Genomic DNA, 20,860 nt, shown 5'->3' with positions numbered 1-20,860 from the left:
AAATAGCAATATATTTTAGCATTTATTAATTAGTTATAAACTTTTGGACTAACAACTGTGGCACTGGTATTTTAAATAGTAACAAATTTTTCAATAAATATATCGTCGATATATTTAATGGCAATATAAATAATATACCTATATTTTATAACCGCATTGTGTTATCTTGATTGTTTATGTAATGCAGCTGTACTTATTTATAGAGTAATCATGTAGAAACTAATATAGAAATGTAAGTCGGTTTATTTAAAACTTATTATTATGTACATTATATGCCTTGTAATATCTACTTTCATGTCTCTATGACTATATTAAGCCTTAATGAAAATATTTTTCAAAGGTCATCATTCCTCAATAGCATAAATAATACAATTAGGTACCTATATTATTCCGAAATACTCATTCACGCCAGCGGATTTCATCGACTGGATCATATGTGTGTAAACGACACACAACTACTAAATTGATCGCAATGAAAACCCGACAAGGAGATGGTTCCTAACTTGGATTAAAACATAGAAAAATTGTATCTCTTTTTGAAAAAACTCGTACGATATTAAACTTTGTTACAAAACCACATTTAAAAACACAGAACACAATTTTTCTACGCCAACCACATGTTTATTCTATATTGTTACTAAACAAGCACAAGTCTCTTATCGTAATGCGCAAATTACTAATTATTTTACCGATTACGGTGCACAAGGGAAACGCGACCATAATAGGTGTTACGTAATTGTACTATTTTTAAAACGATAGTTACTTTTACTGTTAATAAATACGCGATGTTAACAGTGAATATGGACACTTTGGAATTGTTATCATTTATAGTCCGCTTAAAGAATACTCCAAAAGCGGGTGTAGAGTGCGTGAGAGGGATCCTAAGAAAGATAAGATAGAAGAAGATAAGAGAAGATCCTCAAATAGGGGCCACGCTGAAAAATATTTCGCTGCATTTTCAGGCTCATATTTCACAACGTCTGGATAAGACCAGAACGCTGAAAATTAAGTTATCCAGTAAGCAATAACCACATAATAAAAATCCAAAATTTCAAGTCTGTAGGTCATTTAGTTCCGAAGTTAAGCGAAAGCAAAGTTTCGCATTTATGACACTTACTCATGATCTGAAAAACATTCATTTTAACTATTTCGGAGCGCGATGCTCGAAAACTGATGAGAATTTCGATTAAGTGTGTAAACAAAAGTTGTAGACAATTTTATCATCTTTCATTATGTAGAAGACACTTTTTCTCTACGACGAACCGTTTTAAAGATATTAGTGAAAAACTAAAAAAATGGGAACTTTAACCCCCTCCCCCCACTCCGACGCCACCCTTAGAGGCGGGGATTTTTAGTATGTTTATTCTCTAAGCATCCTGAACCAATTTCTGAAGAAATTTCTTAGGATCCCTCTCACGCACTCTACACTTGCTTTTTTGAGCGGACTATTATTATTATGGGAAATATTTTTAAGCCTAGCCTTTAAAAGTATAATTTCCAGAAATTATTTTGTTTACGTCCAGCCACCCCCATATTTTTATTGCCTTGTATAACCTTAATAATAATCGGAAACTCTTTCATGTATGACGAAACCGGGAAATGCTTGGCATAAATAGCAACTTTCCAGACTTTACCAAAAACGCAACTGACTGTGAGTACTTAATTTTTCAGAGACATTAGACATAGTAATATATTTAGCTTATTATAAAATAGGATACGGGAATTAACGAAACACGCATTGTTCCTTGGAATGCCTGAGTTTTCGGCGCAGGTTACATTGGCCATTACAGGCTAACATTTAATTTTTTAAAAATTAACTATTGCAATTTACATGGATACATTAAAAACTGACTGTATCAGCTGGAATTATCCCACAAACGGCAAAACAAAACGACTCTACAACATAAATAGTTTCTTTCAAAAACATCGAACAATTCAATGATTCAGGAACGGAGTACATGATTCAATCGGCAGATTGAAGCTGGTACAAGTAATACACTCGACGATGTATTTTTATCTTAGATTGTGCAAACCGGTGAGTCTGTTTACTAACGTTATACACCAGGGTTGGCGAAAAGGGATTTGCATAGAAATAAATATTGTCAGTTTAGTGGTAAATAAGTAGGGTTCAAACTTTAAAACCAAATACTAAAGGTGTATCAAAAAGCAAATTTTGTTCGTAAGTACAGTTAATAAATAGTAGCACCACATAATAAAAAAGATCCACCCTCGTGTAAGATGACGATAATATTAATGTTTTTACGTTCTTATTTTCTGCTTAGCCCTCTACCACATGTGGGCCCATATATGGTATTGCAAAAAATAAGTTTTAATCGTTATATTACACTTTGTTCAAAAATAATACGACATCAAAGCGAATTATCATTAACGGACTCATGCAGTAAAGGGATACACTTGATTGAAAATATTGAAAAATTGGAAAAAATATATTTTCTAACTTACACTAATTATGGTATCAACATGAATGCGAAGGTTTGATGACGCATTGTCGGTCACGAAACTCACTCACGTGATACTGAGTAACAATTAATGAAATAATCAATTATCAGCAGTCATTAACGTCAATCAGGATAAGATTAAAATTCACACAAACAAGTAGTACGATATTTTATCTACTACAAATTCAACGGGGGCTGAAAACACTCATTAATTATTTATTTCTTGCTATTTTTATTTTCTTATTTTCTTACAAGTATCTTTCCACCTTATGACGTCAAAGTTACGAATCGGCGTTTGCGCATTGAATTTATAATTATCAAATTTGGCAACTTGCTCAGCATATTATCATTATGTGAACTGACTGATACAGAGGTAATTTTATAATTATTAATGAACAATATTCGGATGGGTAGGTATTTCATTATAATTCCACATATTTCCTCACAATTATCAACATCATGACGCCATTTAACGATACTGCAGGTAATGTTATTTAAAAAATATCAATAGGTACTGGAAAGGAAAATGAACTTTGAAATTAAACAACGGTTTGAGCCAACCCTGCAAAGAGACAACAAGCGTGCCGACGCACGACTGACACCGACAGAGGTCGTACCGCATCTAACGCAATTAAATCCACCCAATGTTTACAGACTTGGCATCGCCATTGACAGATGGCACTAGTTACCTAACAAACGTTTATTGTTCTGTTTTCATACGCCAACAAGATACTTTGAAAAATCTAGATCCGCTATTTACAACTTTATTGCATTTCCACGCCAAATTGTATGGTTACTTGTGATTATCACTAGCGGCACAATTACTCAGGTCGTTAGAAAAAGCCTGACAAATGTGACGCAGCGGTCTATTGTGTTGCTATGAATCATTAGTTGCCGTTTGAATCTGCAGGCGCGTGAAAGGTTGTTAACAAGGCATGCTTTATCTCCAAAATAATACATTTTGGGAACATCGGCTGATCAGGCTGTGAAAGCGGAACAAAAGCAAATATCACTTGTATTCCGATGACTAATCAGGAGGGAGAGAGTTGGCAGAATGATCGAAATAATTCATAACATTAAACATAATATGACAAAATTGATACCTTAGCTCCAGTCAAGAGAGAAACAAATAAGATCTGGCACCCATTATCGGCATCGTTAAGGAGAAGACTCGTTCCGCATCACCACATGCAAGCACATACTGACAGAAACTACGTCTTGGCATAGTACAACGCGATTAGAAATGTCAAAAAGTCCTACCAAAGGATAATTTTCCTTGCCGAAACCCATAATAGGTGCCGGCCCAAAGGTACAGTAACGTACAGCAACAAAAAATATTTGACCAAGCAGGTATTGAACAACACTACAATAGACAAAACCCTTTGTCACATTTCCAGGAAGTAAATTGAAAAAAAATATTCCATTAGTACAAAAAGCGTTAAAGCCCTCAAGTCGATATGCGTACGTGCTCATAGCATCGTCATACGTACGTCACAACAATCTCAAATAGATAAGATTGTATGTATAAAAATGACGATTGCAAACGTAACTCAGTTTCAAGTATCATTCAAATGATAAGGAGCACAAAACAAAATAATTCAACGTATAATCGTTGCTTCAATTAGATTGCTTTGTGATTCAGCTTTTCCCGCAGGTGTATACGTCATATTAGCAGATACGAAAGGATAATCATTAATTCCATATAAGGATATATTTTGAATAATGTTGTCGAATTAATAACTCTGTATTTCCCAGTCTTTTAAAACTTTGTTTAAATAGGTATTCATTTTGAATCAATGTAAAAGTGACGTCGCAAAAAGACAATAAATAAGTCATGAACGAAATTAATAAACTTTCCTCGTACTCATTTAGTAACGTGACACGTTTAGATATAAACACACAACATAAATAAAAATGTGGTTGGCAAAAACATAAGTACAAAACATTATACACTCAGCGGCAGAAAAAGTGGCCCAAAGCAAAACTACGATAAAACTTTTTAGAATATCAATATATGGTTATTATTTTGGCTATAACTATTAGTTAAACAGTTTATACGCAAGTTTAGTTACAATTTACACTAAATAGTCGTAATTTTCAATCAAAAATGGGAAAAATTAAAAAATACAGCTTTTGTCGAAATCGCTTATTGAAAGTTTTTGCAAAAAACTAATTCTGCACCAAAGAAAAAATCTAGTTTATACCGCGTGTTAACTCCTCTAGCATTTATGGTGACCTGCATGCATTCTGGCATGCTTTGGAGGATGTTTTAATTACTTCTTGAAGAACTTTATCCCACACTCTGACTAGAGCGGTTCTTCGCTCACCAAGTGATTCTGGTGGGTTGGGCAGTGCACATACACTGTTTTTTAGCATGTGCCAGACATGTTCTATGGGGTTGATGTCTGGACTGCGAGCAGGCTAAGCCAGTTTTTGAATCCCGATATCAGCAAGGTGCGATTCCACAACGCGGGCGCTATGAGCGCGCGCATTAAACTGCATTAGAGTTAATCCTCCCGACCAATGAAATCCATAAGTGGTACAACATGGTCTTGGAAGATTTCTTCAATGTACCCGGCTGCTGTTAGGCGCTGATCTACGATGACAAGCTCCGTACGTGCCTCCACACATACACCTCTCCATACCATAACAGACCTACCTTTGTAACTGACCGTCTGACGTGTTGTGTTGGGAAAAAACCGTCCTTAATGGCGTCTTTACACTCTCTCACGACCATTTGGTGCTCTTAATGCTACTCAGCACTCATCGGTTAACAAGAACTTGCTCCATTGGTCGATAGCCAATTCACATGTTTACGAGCAAATCGTAATCGCGTAACTCGATGGTGTCTCTCAAGTTCTGGTACTCGGGTTGGTCTTCCTGCCTGTAAATTACGTTCTTTTATCCTTCGCCTCATGTTCTGTTCACTAAGAATGACTCCGCGTGCCGCTTGAAGCCTCTAGTGAATCTCAAACGCTGTCAGAAAGCGGTTTCTCAGCACCTCAAGGTTAACAAATCGGTCATCTCTTGCGGATGTACATCGTGTTCGTCCAATTCCTGGTCGCCGCGTGTAGAGACCAGTCTCACGATACCTCCTAATCGCAGACCTTAAAGTGGTACGCGATACATTGAAAAATGCAGCCACCTCTCAATGGTAATGGCCCTGATCGGACAACAAGACCACCTAAGCCACTTTTTCAGCAGTAAGTGGCATCTTCAAATCTTTTCTAAAATCTAAATAGACCAATAATCAATAAAAATCATAAGAAAATTGTTTCCGTGCAGCAATATTTCAAAATACAGAATTCAACTGACCTCTCGAATCAACACTGAATTCAGTTCTAACACACATTGTTAGAAAAAGTCATCCGTAACTTAAATTAATCTGAAATTCAACACTTCATAACACTAAACAGATCACTTCGCAACTACTTACAACAATATATCTTTCATATATTACTTTATTTGTTTACAAATTCACGATAAGCGCTTGGGCCACTTTTTCTGCCGCTGAGTGTATTTGTTAAAGGAAAATATGTTCCGTTTCTGTGAAGTCCGGAAGGAAATAATTGTATTTTGAAAAGCGTCCAAATTTCATTACAAAGATCGACTCATGCGCATACTCGGAATACCGATCCGGATGCATCATGGTAACAGAATGAGAATTTATTACAACACTTCTATGACAAACTGAATGAAGATTCCATATTTCAGCTAACAAATTGTTTATTTGATTCAGGTTTCTGAGAAACGTGTACTGAAACAATAAACAAAGAGTTGAAGGGCAGGAAAATAAATCTTCCGTTGGTCATAAACTTGTGTTTTCATTGAAGAATTATGAAAGAAGAATATGCTGGGAATTCTCACGTAGCATTGGGATTATGATACAATAATATGATTATTGGAATTTACTTGCAATATTCAAGGCAACTGAACATCTAGGGAGCGGGCCAAATTAGGTCTAGGTCGAAATTTAATATTTAAACAAACGGAACGTCAACCTCACTGGAAGGTCAAAAGCATGTCAGAACAGTGCTACACATAAATAAGAACCAAACTAATTATGAATAAAAACACCTTCGAGTACGGCAGATCAAAAATAAAACAAAGGAACAACTCACATTTTTGAAAATGAAGAGCATCAACCCCATATGACTTGCAAAATTTTATAACAGCCATTGTAAACAAAAAACCTAATATTAAAAACCTCACATTTACACCATGAATGAATATAATTAGCGTGCTAAAGTATGATTCACGTTCACTTCACTTAATCATAAATCACTGTTATCATATCACTAAGAGCACTGTACAAACTTTCCTATCACGCAAAAATTATGATCACGTAATAATAAAAATATCGTAAAAAAACTCATAGAAGAATATAGCTTGGATAAGGTCGATAGATTTTATCAGGGTCACCAATTAAACAAAGAAATGTTAAAAATACGAATGACTATACACTACCGACAGACACTTATGTCAAGTTATGACTAAGCCGATTGAGAATCGTGTGTGTTTTATATATTCACGATACAAAATCCTTACTAAGAAAATTACCTAAATTTATTTCAATTTACTCTTCATTAGTAAAAATTAGACATACACAGATTATATCGGCGATTTCTTAAAAAGGTAAGGTGTGGAGTACTCATAACCGGCGGTCCTGTATGACAAGATGTATGTAATTGAGGCAAGGGAGTTCGTAAAGATCGTATAAAATAGCGTTCGTCTCTGCCTACCCCTATGGAAAAAGGCATAATTTTATGTATTATATTGTATGTATGTATGTGTTAGTAAAGATATACCCTGATTAAAGGTTTTAAGGTCTTGCACCAAATTGCGTCATAAGCTGTCGTCTTTTCTCACGCGTTGCATCGCAAAACCCAATGATTGCGTCAGCAATTCCATGGGAATCTTTGCAGGGCACTCTCTCTTTCATCGCGAATTACGAAACCTTATGATCAGGTTCATACAAATACCTCTTTTTATTGATAACGTTCTTCACACATCATAAAGATCAAAACGTATATAAAAGTTATTTTCGAAGTTTTAAATGGCCAGATTTTTCTATAGATGTCATATGATTTCTGATATATTTTATTAAGAACTTAGATAATGACATTTAACTTAGTACCGTAAGTTAAGTAAAATTACAAGTTAATCATGCTACCAGCACCGTAGTCCACAAAGCAAATTAAGCATACCACATAAAGGTAAACTAGCCTAACCATAACAAAAAAAACTTTAACAGTAGTCAAGCATTGCACAATATCACAACAACTATTTTCAAAAATCTATAACTAGATAAAAAACTAAGGGTATTTTTAAAGTGTAAAAGGGGACAAAGGTGTCATGTTTTACGGCAATAATTCGCCTACTACGGAATTAGGTCAACAGAGTCAACACAACTTCGAGGGGCCATCTATCCACCAGGTGCAATCACTCTTCACAATACGACATTCAGTTTTTGCACCTGGCTTTGTACAAAAGGGAATTTAAATCTAGGGAGAGAGCATGCAATTTAAGTTTGACCTTTTCGACCTTTGTGGCGATTTTTAAGGTAGTTTTCCTATTAGAAGAAGAATGAATGTGCTATATTCTAAAACTTACGGCTTATGAGTCATTTGTGATAAATATTAGATCCGGACGGGGATCAAGAGTACAAAATATGGTGCAATGGTGTTTTCAAAGATCTTTTTGACCACTGAGCAGTGTCTTTTTATACTTTTGAAGACATTTGCCTTAGTTATAATTCGGAGCAAGTGTATATTTCATTGTCGATGTATACTGCCTTAGTTACCAAAATTGCATTGCGTCTAAGAAAATCCTTTAATATCGATGAAACATCGCTGATGATCAATCAGTGCGATTATTTAAAAAGGTCGCAAGGACGAAATCTGCTCGCAGTCACGTAGTCCATTCTTTTATGAGAATTCCGAGATGGATCTAGCAAAAGATACTGTTTTATTGCAAAATAATATTCCTCAGCAACTAGTTTACATATTGTAATTATATAATTGTACATTGTTTCGAGTGACGACCAGCAGATGGCAATAGCATCATCTTTTATACTAACATACTTGCGTAACGGTTGTAGTAATACAGCTAGTTTTGTAACAAAATACAGGTCATGTTATATTATTTATATGAAGTTAACTGCCGCTCTAAAAACGCGTTTTTGGGAATTTGCAAACATACAAAATACGTATAGAAAGAACAATACAAAACCGACTAAAATGTTGGTTGTATATAGGTCTAATATAAGAATGCCATTGCATAGATGCATTTATAGTAGAGCCATGCTCATACGTCCTTTACAAATATTAACAAAAGATCGGATGCAACAAAACGTCCAGGAAATACATAGAAGGAATCTACAACGGAAATTCTATGTTTACATGTACATAACATAGACACACGTAAGAAACTAACTGTTCAAAGTCCAAAGGCCAAACACAATGGTTTTTTTGCTCTCTTACTAATGTTGTAGTAGTTAATAATGTGAAAATATGTAGGTTAACTACTTTGCGATTTAACTGCTTAGGTTATTTTGGTGAAAGGTACAGAACTAGGTAGGTAGCTATCACAAATAGTGAAAGATTTTAACACACAACTTCCTTTTGTTAGCTGGGTAGGTAAATAGGACTACTTTATGGGGAAGACTATACCTGGATGAATAAATCTATATATCTATATGTTACGGTAAATGTAAGCAATCGGTAATTATCTATAATTACCGGTAATTATGAATAATCACCTACGCACATGGTAAATGTAGTGAGTTATCCACATTTACCGGTAATTATATAAAACTTCCGCGCGACCATGGTGAATGTAGATTTAAGCTTTGAAATAAAATGCTAACGGCGCGGGCGGGCGAGGGGAGTGTGATTCTTGCAGACGTGCACGTCTAGACCTGTCATTCGGCGCGGGGGGTCTATCCCACTAGTCCCGTTGAGTTGTCCCGTGACGGGACAACTGGCACTATTTTGTCCCAGTTGTCCCGTGGCGGGACAAGTGACACTGTTTTGGTGCCAGTTGTCCCGTTGCAGAAAAATCACGGGACTATTGGGACAGACGGAAGGGTCAAAACAACTGGTTTCATTGAGTTGCTGTGTGACAACAGGTACGTGGTACTTCGGTAAGATAGCAGATGATGAATTGTACGCTACTCTATGTAAACTTTAAATTCACACGAAGTTTTTTTTTACCATTTGGGCTTTTCACTTTATAAATAAATTGACGAGAGTGTTAGTGTGATATCTATGACCTTCCATTCCATAAATACAAAATGCTTATTCGAAATTCCCTACTTGAAAAAACATAATGTAAGGAAACTAAAAATATATTGTTAACAGGCCCCTGAAGCAGCTCAAACACTCAAGTCAATTCAACATGTACTTAATGTAATTTCAACTTATCTACTAGAAATGAAGTAAAAATGTACTACAACACAACGTATAACGTCTGCTATCTTACCAAAGTACCAAGTATCTGTTGTCACACAACAACTGAATGGAACCAGTTCTTTTGACCCTTCCTTCTGTCCCATTAGTCCCGTGATTTTTCTGCAACGGGACAACTCGCATCAAAACAGTGTCACTTGTCCCGCCACGGGATAACTGGGACAAAATAGTGCCAGTTGTCCCGTCACGGGACAACTCAACGGGACTAGTGGGAAGGTGGGATAGACCCGGCGCGGGGAGGGTGATACTTGCTGCCACGCACGTCGTGACCTGTCATTTGCTAGCGTATAGCGATTGGGAGCGGTCCGTTGTATTTTCGTTGCAGTAGTAAGGCTATTATAATTAAGACTAGAATTGTTATTATATTAATAAACATTTGATTTCGATGGTTGGTTTCATTATTTACTACATTTACTAAGGGGGTATGGTAATTTTATATAATTACGGGTAAATGTGATTAATTCGATTTTTTTTACAACCTTTACCACGAGCACTGGTAATTATGCATAGTTCCCGGTAATTGTACATAATAACCGCACTATCCACATTTACCGTAACATATATACTATAATAAAGCTGAAGAGTTTGTTTATTTGTTTGTTTGAACGCGCTAATCTCAGGAACTACTGATCCGATTTGAAAAATTCTTTCAACGTTAGATAGCCTATTCATTGAGGAAGGCTATAGGATATATATTATCACCCTACGACCAATAGGAGCGGAGTAGCAACGAGAAATGTTATAAAAACGGGGAAAATTATGACGCATTCTCTCTTATGTGACGCAAGCGAAGTTGCGCGGGTCAGCTAGTGGTAAAATATAGGTACCTAGATTAAATTTATAATTTAGTAAGAAAGAACGGTCGAAAATGTTATAAACATCAAATACCAAATTTGTTTTTAATAGTTTCCTTCAACCTCAAAGGCCCAAATATATATTTTAAGTTCATCTTCTATATTCTGCTGACCTACCCATAAATTAGATTTAAAAAGAATACGACTCATCTCAATTTAAATGTATAAATATTAATATTTTTCCTCATTTTACAAAGCCTTATACAAATTACGTCAAATACTAAATTAGGTAAAATTATGAAACAGTTTCTAATCGGAGCCACGCCCACTTCCAATCTGACATGCGTTTGATGACGTCATTTGACATTAAATGCAGCAACAGATAAGCTATTTTTAACATTATTGCAAGTGTCTTTGGAGGTTAAGTGCATATGACACAAGTGCCAAAGAATTAAAATTGTATCGTACAGAACATGGACGAACTCATGCTGCCAGATTGTAAGTTTTTTTCGTATTCATTTCTATATTACCTACTAGGTTACCGGCCGCGGATTTGCCTGCCTGGAATTTCACTCCCTTCGAGATGGAATTTGAAAAAAATCTTCTCTTAGTGCTCTTTTACACTTCCTAAAATATCTTGATAGCCAATTTTCTACGCTCAGTAGTTGCGACTGTGCGTTCATCAGTCAGTCAGTTATTACAGAAGGAGTTTTGTATAAAAAATAAAATGAATATCTGATATCTTTTTCGATTTCTTAAATAGTAGTTTCATTTCTGTTCTTTAAAAAAATATAGTGTATCTAACTTGAAATGCAATTAAGACAATATTATTACAGTCTGACAGCAAAATATAATTAATTGCTTTGGCTTTTAAACCAATTATCTAACTGCCTCGCTCTGTCATGATTCTAGTGCGATTATTTCACAAAATCACGTGAACGCACATTCGTTAAACCTCGATTAGGGTCTGTACTTTCGCTAGATGGCGCGTTTCCCCCACCTGCGCACGCGCATGGCATCGGACCATCACAGCATTTTGTTGATTTAGCAAAGTATCAATCACGCGATCGAAATTATACTTTTAGTTGCACATTTTCGTAAATAATTGTTTAGTTTTGTAATGTTTATACATTCTTGGAATTAAATAAATTGTTACGTGACTAAAGCGTATTATATTCAAGGCAAACTTAATATTACAAACGATTGGTCCCGTTTTATCCCGATATTTCTGCACTCGGTCAGCACAGAGGAAATAAGCGTGTCTATGTAAATATCATGTTAATCAAAAAAATAAATTCGACTGTTCTTACTCTGATATAAATTATGAATGCCTTAAACATTATAAAAGCAATCGCTTGAAACGACGTCAAAAACCTTTGAGGCTACTTTGGCCTACTTTCAGTCTCCAATTAATTTGAACGGGTCTTACAAATAACAAGATAGTTTTACTATATTTGGTTTAAATAATTATTAGTAAGAACAGACTTAGTTCAATACAACGAGTCATTGCGGCCGTGAATGAACAATTAAATGTAATTTATATGTCTTAATATCACTATAGCGAGTAGGAACATCCTCTTAGATGAATAGAATTATTTAATGCTACATTTGAGGTAATAAATCATTGGAATTACGTACATTATAAGACAATACTCCAAATAAAACTATAGAAGAAATAGTACGATAGACGGTATGACAACAAAGCGATTCTTTACAAAGGTTCTAGGCGCCTTTTTTCGAGCTTTTGAACACTAAAGTAAAATGTTGAGATCACTATTTTCTAAACGTGTTAATACACGTCTGATATCTCAAATATATTCTAAAATAGAGAAGCGAATAAAAAGCATACAAAAGAATATTTTAACAGACAGTCACGTGCCTAAATTCGAAACCCCTCCGGGAGGAAAGAACATAGTGGAGAAATTATAATAAAAATCTTGTTCTTTGCCTACGAATTGCTGCAATGTTAATTATGATTACATTCTTGAAATAATTCAGTCTGCCTTATATATAAATCAGCTGACCAAACAGACTAATTTCATTGGATATATCTATTCAATAGTACAATATTCAGAATGTAAGTAGAAGTATGTTTTCTAGTATTTTGTTGAATAAATAAGAATATTATGGTAAGAAAACAACTACACTAGCTGTATACTTACTTAAAAACATTTCTAAAAAAAACAGCGCAACCAGACCCCCGGGTAGCAATTTCTGCTTTAGACAAGATACTTTCTTCAGGCAGAAGGTAAAAAGATAACAAAAATCTTTAAATAACTAATTCCTATGTTATCATTTTATCACCATCCCTACGCAAGATAATCCAAAACCTAAGAAAACTGTAATTCTCACCGTTAAGTGCGTTATCAGTACTTTAGATAGTGCCCTTATCAGCCGACACAGCCGAGATTTCTTCACTGATAAAACTCATTAGCGAGATGAGGATTGTTTGCCTCCTCCATTGATAACAAACATTGTGTTGTGACCTAGATAGTACTTGAGTCTTGAGTCTTGAATACTACATTGTTCGAATGTTCCAGTACACAGTTTCAAGAGAATATTAATGAGAGGGTGTAAAGGTTTCTCTTTGTAAAGGAACGACACGATCTGATTGAATGAGATTGCGAGACAAACATATTGACTTAAAGAACGTCTACTCATGAATAGGCTTAAGAGTGAGGCAAAACACCTGAGATTTGCACAGTACAAAACACATTTTGTTATTTGTGTGTACTCGAATTGGTATTTTAACGCGTTAAGTCTTCGGTACACAAGGGAGAACACGCTTTGCCCATCGAAACAACACAAATTCCTTCACAAATAATGAATATGAAGAAAGAGGAAAGTTTGAAAATATTGATAGTGTGAAATTAAATGTGTCCCCTAGCCCTAATACGAAATGATGGCTATCAATTGATGCCACAATGTTTACTCCTATAAATAACACGAACAAACAATTCAACAATTACATCCTATTTTTATAGTTGGCAACTCTCATATAAACAGTTCCATCAGTCTGAGGTTAGAATAAATTACAGTCATTTTACATTTATTATTCATTAGAAAGAACTTTCTCCGTTCACATCTTATTTTACACGTAGCGAAATTTACCGACTGCACACGAATAAAATGTTCGCAGAATCAAATTGCTTTATAACTTACGCAGTTTTTTTACATAATGTGTTCACAGACCATATTAAATTAGATTTTGAGTAGGCCATTTTTGTTTGTGACTAACCAGTAAAAGTCTTGTTAGAATGCAACTAACAAGAAGTATTTGGAGAATGTGCCCTATTTTGTAAAAAGAAAAGTGACAATAAGGTTTGACAACGGTCCACAATCGGGAAAGCAATCCGTTTTCCAACCATTGTTGTACTTTCCCCCCAGTCTGGCGGAAATACCCTCCCTTTGTCTCCAAAATATCTTTAGACACAGCTACCTTTTTCAAATTGGAGCAACAACATAATAAAGTAGCAATTTGAACAGTCGACAACAAGAACCTTATCTACAAAAATAAAAAGGCCAACATGCGGAGTACTTGCAATAAAATTTGCGCCAGAAATAAACTTTGCGTCAAAAACTTCGTTTCGACACCATCACGTTTTACATTACATTCTATAAAACGCGATAAAGATTCTTCAATAAACGTGTAATGAAACGATACGATCCTTTTTTATACGAAATTACCATAATATATTGCTCGTTCCTTTTTCTTTCTTTTTGAGATATTTTGTGCGAGCTCTTAACGCCAACGACAGGCTTTTAACAAAGATTATCCTCTTGGAAAATGGCGTCTTCCATATTTTATCCAGAACCTTATAAACTCTTTACATAAAGAGTTGTCACGTGCCTTTGTGTATCTATATTATTTTCCGTTATATCTCGTTAGAGCCAGCTGCTTATCTGAAGGAAGTACTTTTTATTTAATTGTATTACTGTTATCTATGAGTACGCGAAGGTCTTGATATGTATGTTGTTATTTTATAAACAACTGTGTGATCTCGGTCAACAATCTATTAGTTCTCGTTATTGTGAATTCCGCCAACTACCCTGCCCTTTAACGTTACTAGTCCATCCAATCAAATAATCGATCTAAGAAATCTGTTTTCGGGTCAATTTCACACTCAATTTTACTCAGATTCTCTTGAATCTCGCGCGACTACTTTTGATACATAGGAACCTCGACTAAGTGTCTTTCATAGTATAAAGAGATGAGGACACCGTGAAACTGTAACACTTTAAAAGTACACATCAATTGAAAAAAAAGCCACAGACATTATGAGATGTCGTCATTTAGACCATACACAACACATAATTCTTTAACTTGGTTGATTACCTATATAAGCGCAAAGGTGAATCACACACATCACGCACAATTCTCTACTTCTACTCCTTTGTCTCGAAACACAGAAACACAAAACCGTGTAACACACTGCAAACAGCCTCCTGTTCTACATAAAAACAAAAAGGTTCTTTACAAAACTGTTCAGTAGCTAACGTGAACCTCATTCGCAAATGTTAAGTCTATTGTTACGGTTAAGAGTGTTTAGACAGCGCGATCCACAACACGTCTCTGTTTCAATAACAATGCTCAGAGCCATTACACTCATTCAGGGAAACTCGCCGGCTGTGCAGAAACATGGAGTCAATGAACATAGCACCGCGGAACCAGATAGACATGGAATGTTCTGGAGAGAAAACGAAAGAGGGACTATGAAACTGCATTAGATTGATTGGACGTCGATCTTGCATAGCATTTAAATCATTTAGACAATACTAACTTATGGGTACTCATTTGTAAGCTAAAGATCAATGCAGTCGATTTTTCCGAGACGTCAGGAAAAAAGCTAATTCCACTCGTATTGAAATGCGGGCAGACAATGATAGCATGACATAAAGTCTTTGGCAGACGGTTCTATCATGATCTAATGTTGACGCATTTTATTCCTTACACCAAGTTCCGTGCCTCTGTTAACTGTCGCCAGATATGCCAACGGTCCATCACGAAAACTATCAGTTAAAAAAGAAAACCATCCCATTAAAATAACTAGCACTAAGATAAAGTTTTACACAACTAAAGTCAAAGGAAGGCTGTAGATTCTAGTTAGCGAAGACATACGTGTACACTAACTAAAAGTCTAGTGAACTAAAGCAACAGATACGACTTTAACTTGAAACTTGTCACCCTAAATTGTTTTAGAGACGGGTTTATGTAGCGACTTTGCGAGCATTAACCGTTAAGCTCTGTATATGTAACCTTATCTTGCTTTTAGGCAACATGTTTTGTAGCCAAAATGGGTTTCTGTCTATTGTGATTCTCGTAAAGTGTCCTTTGTGACTGTCGTAAACATTTCTACTTGCCCTTTCTTAAGCTAAATAGCCTTAATGAACGTTACTACTACTTACACGAGATAAAAAAATATATTGAAGGAAAAAGGTGCCGCTTTTTCCTTCAATATATTTTTTTATCTCTAGATAATTTTATTAGACAAATAATGCGGATGTTTTGATACTAATCTATGGCGAATCTATCAAAACGTCAAAGTTATTTCTAGAATAAAGTTATCTACCGATGGTAAAATCAGCCTAAGTCTTAGATTTTCTCCATGTGATCGCGCTACGGTAATATTTTCCTCATGTTAACTGATTATTTTAACTTATCTAATAGACAATCCTCATAATCTATGACGTCCGTATTCAATCTCAAGTAGTATATTATGGTAAAGCACTTACTATCTCTTTGTAAGACGATTATGCTACCGTATCATGTGAATCGGCTTCATCCAAAGTTATCGTGTCATGTTTTAGGCTGTAAAAACTGGGCTATATTTCCTCGTGATCCTTTTATCGGTTCTCTCGTCTAACAAACAAACGCTTACAAGAGCATCTTCAATCGTGGTAAGCTACACAAACGAATCATAAATAAGTTGCAAAAACGATTGGTTTCTTAAACCCTGAAAAGGAAGTGTCAAGTTTCTTTGAAGTCTATGTACAAGCATTTTTGAAAATAAACTAAGATGATTTTCCGGAACCATTACGAAATAAAGACTTTCTAATTTTCCCCGATCTCCCATGAGTATACAATAAAAAATATGTAATAGTCTATCTATGTACGATCTGTGGTCGCAAAAGTATACAGAGGCCAATATGTCATACATACGATACGAAATAACGCAAAAACATGCAACAAGGATAACGCATCAATCACATCATACATTCAGCAACGGGAATCTCGTATTCAAATGGGATCCATAGAGAGTTATAACGACGTACCCCGGGATGTATTAATCTTCATGCGTATTGCCGTGCTAGCGGATATTACTTGTATAAGAATAATTGGACGACTGTTGAACATTTATATTAAGGCTAGAACTCAAACAAACTGAATATGCATACATAAAATCACGCCTTTTTCCTATAGAGGTCAACAGAGACCAGAGAACGAAACGAAATAATATTTTTGTTTTTAAACCTCAAGCAGATATAAAAAAGTACTAATGAAAAAGAAAAAATGTTGTACGACTGAACGAACTATGATATTACAAAACAATCAATTAGATATGACCAAAAATGGATTAATTATAGTGGATGTCTTGGATGACCGCTGTATCATTTCGTTCATACTTTTAAATAACTTATATTTAACTCAGGGGAATACCTCTCAATATTACTCATTGTAGGTATCATTCAAGAACGCAGGATTTTCCGTACAATAAATGCAATAAATAACCCGATACCGTTTCGATTTATACATCAGAGTATTCCTAGTTTATCTGATAACTTCATCTTTACGCACCAGTTTCTTTTCGTTGAAGATTTTCTAGACACCTAATAAGAAACTAATGTGATTACAATAATTTATCACGCAATGTTATGAGGCTAGTGTAAAAATGGCGATCGCGTTGGTTAACAACTAGGTGCCTTATTTCAGGGTTAGCTCTAGGCTATTTTCTTGGCTCCTCTCCATGAGCCGACTGTAGTAGGTAAGTACTTCGCTCGTCGGGTAAAACTGCTGACTATTTAAGACGCCTATCCGACGGTAATCTCGGAGACTCGATACCTATCAGATTTTTATAAAAAGGAGTTATTTTTAAGCAATATTTCAGTGTAAAAACAGTAGTTTCTATAGTTTGATGTTATGAATCGTACACTCTCGACTTCCGCATCGCGTTCACGTATTTTTACGTTCACGAGCCGCGGATGTTACTAGATATTGTGTTCTATACGCCTTTTACTTATTGTAGAATGTAGAGATGTACGTACTTTCCAGTTCTTAAAAAAGTACCTTACGTAGCAGACGTATTTTTATTGGGTTTACTAGTAAATATCACGGCCTTAATCCTCTCGATCTGATGCCCTGCAATACGACATTACTAGGGCCGTGGGACAACATCAACGCATATGTAAAAAATCCACGATTAATATACTGACTGAGCGATCGCAACAATAAAAAGTCAATTTAATTATCGACCCAGAGATTATTTCTTTTTTTTAATCCAATAGGCATAACACCGAATTGTCGTCGTAAATAAAATTTTATGTACTCCCAAAAGTCAAGGCAGACTGCGTAAAAAATGACTCATTTTATATAGCACTGCTCTGATAAGGGAACAGCTCATAATTAAATACTTTACTGTGCAAATGTATAAATTGTACGACAGTAGCTACATAATTTATTTGTTTTCATAATTTATGTTGTAAGTCTAACAATGGATTTTCAGACATGCAATATACAGTTCATGTTTCATAAATTAACATTATTGTGCAAAAAGGACACATAGAGTAGGCATAAACAATTTGTGTTGCCAACTCTAACTCATCTAATATTGTTTTCCTGAAATATTTTTCATTAGCATCATTATGTTTAATTCCAAAAAATATTCCTTCACTATATACTTCAGCTATGATTTTATTTTACCTAGTCATTCTGATTTTACTGGTACCTAATAATTTTCTCTTTTTTAATATTACACAGTGTCAATATTTAATAATGAGTATTATAATCAACATTCTAAATTAGCAGATGTTTTACAATACTAGGTTACTGATATCTCATATCAGTTGATAAACAAAATTAGTAGTAAATGAATAGCACATATAAATTCTTAAATCATATGACTCAGAAAAAATCTCAAGCAAACAAAATACTGTAGGAATATGCCATAGAAGGAATTAATCTCAATTAAAAAATATGATAGCATGTGTCATTCCTGAGTGTTACATAAGTTACTTAAGCAATATAGAAGAATATTATTAGTCATTGTTTATAAAAGAGAATTAAGTATTGAATCATGGCCACTGGGACTATTCCTCAGTGTGGTTTAAAATTGTATGTTCAATTTATCTATGATTATTTAAATAATAATAATGCTTACCTGGCGGGCTATCAGTTAGGATGGTGATACCGGTGGGGTCTACATGAGGTGGGAACGCCTCGTACAAGTCGGGCTCCTCTTCAAGCACTGCCGACAACATCACGGAGGGCATTCCGGCTCCACCGTCACACACACACACGCACTATGACTAGACACTGCACAACACTACACTTGACTCGCCCAGTGTCCCTAGCTCACTCGGAGCTCACACCCGTGAGCCACCCCGAGCCATTACCCACTACCACTTGTACAATGAGTCCCACTGGCCTAAGTCAAATCTTGCTGCACCATTTTTAAATCTGCAAAAAGGACAGAGTTCAAATCACTCGAGTGGAAATATGTCAAGACTGCCAATGTTACACTGTCTGCATGTGAGATAACACAATCAACATTGCAATAATCCCTCGATTATGTACGCGCCGATAACGATATCTTAGCGAGACTAAGAAACAATTAGTTACCTAATTCGTTATAATTAAAACGGTAGAGATCAGCTGATTGCTACGGTGCCAGGCCAGACTTGACATTTTATAGCTATTTTAAGACTTACGGGCACCTGATCCGACTGACTTCAATGTCAGATGCCAAGTACGAAAATTCAAAACTCGCCACGATATCTACTCGGAATAATTGTATGAAAAGGTGACCACACCGCGTCGGCACCGTACTCACCGCAATCCTGACGATAAATGATGCGAAGCAGGATCTGCGCCTCCGTATTTACCGCTTTGGAGTCCCCGCGGCGACTAAACCAAGTGGCCAGTTCCCGGCCCAACGTAATCACGAATAGGATAATAGTCTCGAATGGGAGCCGACGCTTTTGCTTTGTCACTTAAACGAACAACACAGTACATCACAAAGATATATCGGTAACTGACCAAACGCACGGATACATTGTGATATTAATTCAATGTTATGTGGGATAATTTGCGAGCCCCCCTTGCTTTCGTTAATCAAATTATCGATGTATCCGGTGAAAGTCGTTTTCGTTTTTATGCGGTAATACGCGAATGTGTGGAAAACGCTGTGATACTAGTAATTTTTCGTTTTTATGGGAAATATCCCGTTCGTAGAAAGAGATCGCACGTCCGCGATTTTCACGATTTGCGAGAAGTTGAGAACGCGATTCTCCACTCGCACGCCCGTCGGACCGTCGAACAGGAAGAGCATAGACTAAGCGGGCTACGCACAGTACGTACAGACCTGCCACATTTCGCTCCTCAAAGATAGTAGATACAAATCAAGATCTATCTCATGTAGCTGTATCACTCGGACTAAACGTAGCCTATATTTCCCATACATTTAACGGATATAAAATTATTAAATAAAAAAACACAATAATTTGTCCTTTTTAAAAACATTGTACCAAATTCATTCTATTCAGTTTTCCAAGTTAAACCCATCAATATTTTTCTAACTCTTAAAAAATTCAAAACCTTAGTTTGTCCTACAATTTCAATTTACATTAAGGTATTGCTAATTATACCTATTTAATCTTTAAAAACATTGATTACGCGAATTAATTGACAAATCAAATAAAATGTAATGTCAGTTATCAAAACACGAAATTATGTTTCTCTTTATAAACCACAAATTATGAATGGAATGCTAAGAATGCTTATTTTATTATAGGTAGGTACCTATTGCCAAGTCTGGAAAGTTACCTAGTGTTTGACCAAAAGTTAGAAATGTCTTTGTTTTTTAGTTAATTTCCGATAGGGCAACATTGTACGTTACTGTCAATGCTAAGGGTGGTTTTCGAT

At 35.5% G+C, this 20,860-nt stretch overlaps 1 protein-coding gene across 9 annotated transcripts in view; it reads right to left on the bottom strand.

Annotated features, from left to right (window-relative positions):
• Positions 1-20,266, bottom strand: part of sky (GTPase-activating protein skywalker) — a 119,535-nt gene extending 99,269 nt beyond the window's left edge. For all 9 annotated transcript variants that reach the window (XM_076135812.1, XM_076135809.1, XM_076135808.1 and 6 more), the window contains exons 1-2: positions 19,770-20,266; positions 19,098-19,396 (exon numbers count right to left, since the gene is read on the bottom strand). In XM_076135812.1, coding sequence (XP_075991927.1) covers positions 19,098-19,209 — 112 coding nt within the window. In that variant the 5' untranslated portion in view covers positions 19,210-19,396; positions 19,770-20,266. The remainder of the gene's footprint in view (positions 1-19,097; positions 19,397-19,769) is intronic.
• Between the last annotated feature and the right edge of the window lie 594 nt (positions 20,267-20,860).

Source organism: Anticarsia gemmatalis, chromosome 3, assembly GCF_050436995.1.
Source record: "Anticarsia gemmatalis isolate Benzon Research Colony breed Stoneville strain chromosome 3, ilAntGemm2 primary, whole genome shotgun sequence".
Classification (NCBI taxonomy): domain Eukaryota; kingdom Metazoa; phylum Arthropoda; class Insecta; order Lepidoptera; family Erebidae; genus Anticarsia; species Anticarsia gemmatalis.
The sequence above is the reverse complement of the archived record's forward strand: the minus strand, read 5'-3'. Positions and strand labels throughout refer to the sequence as shown.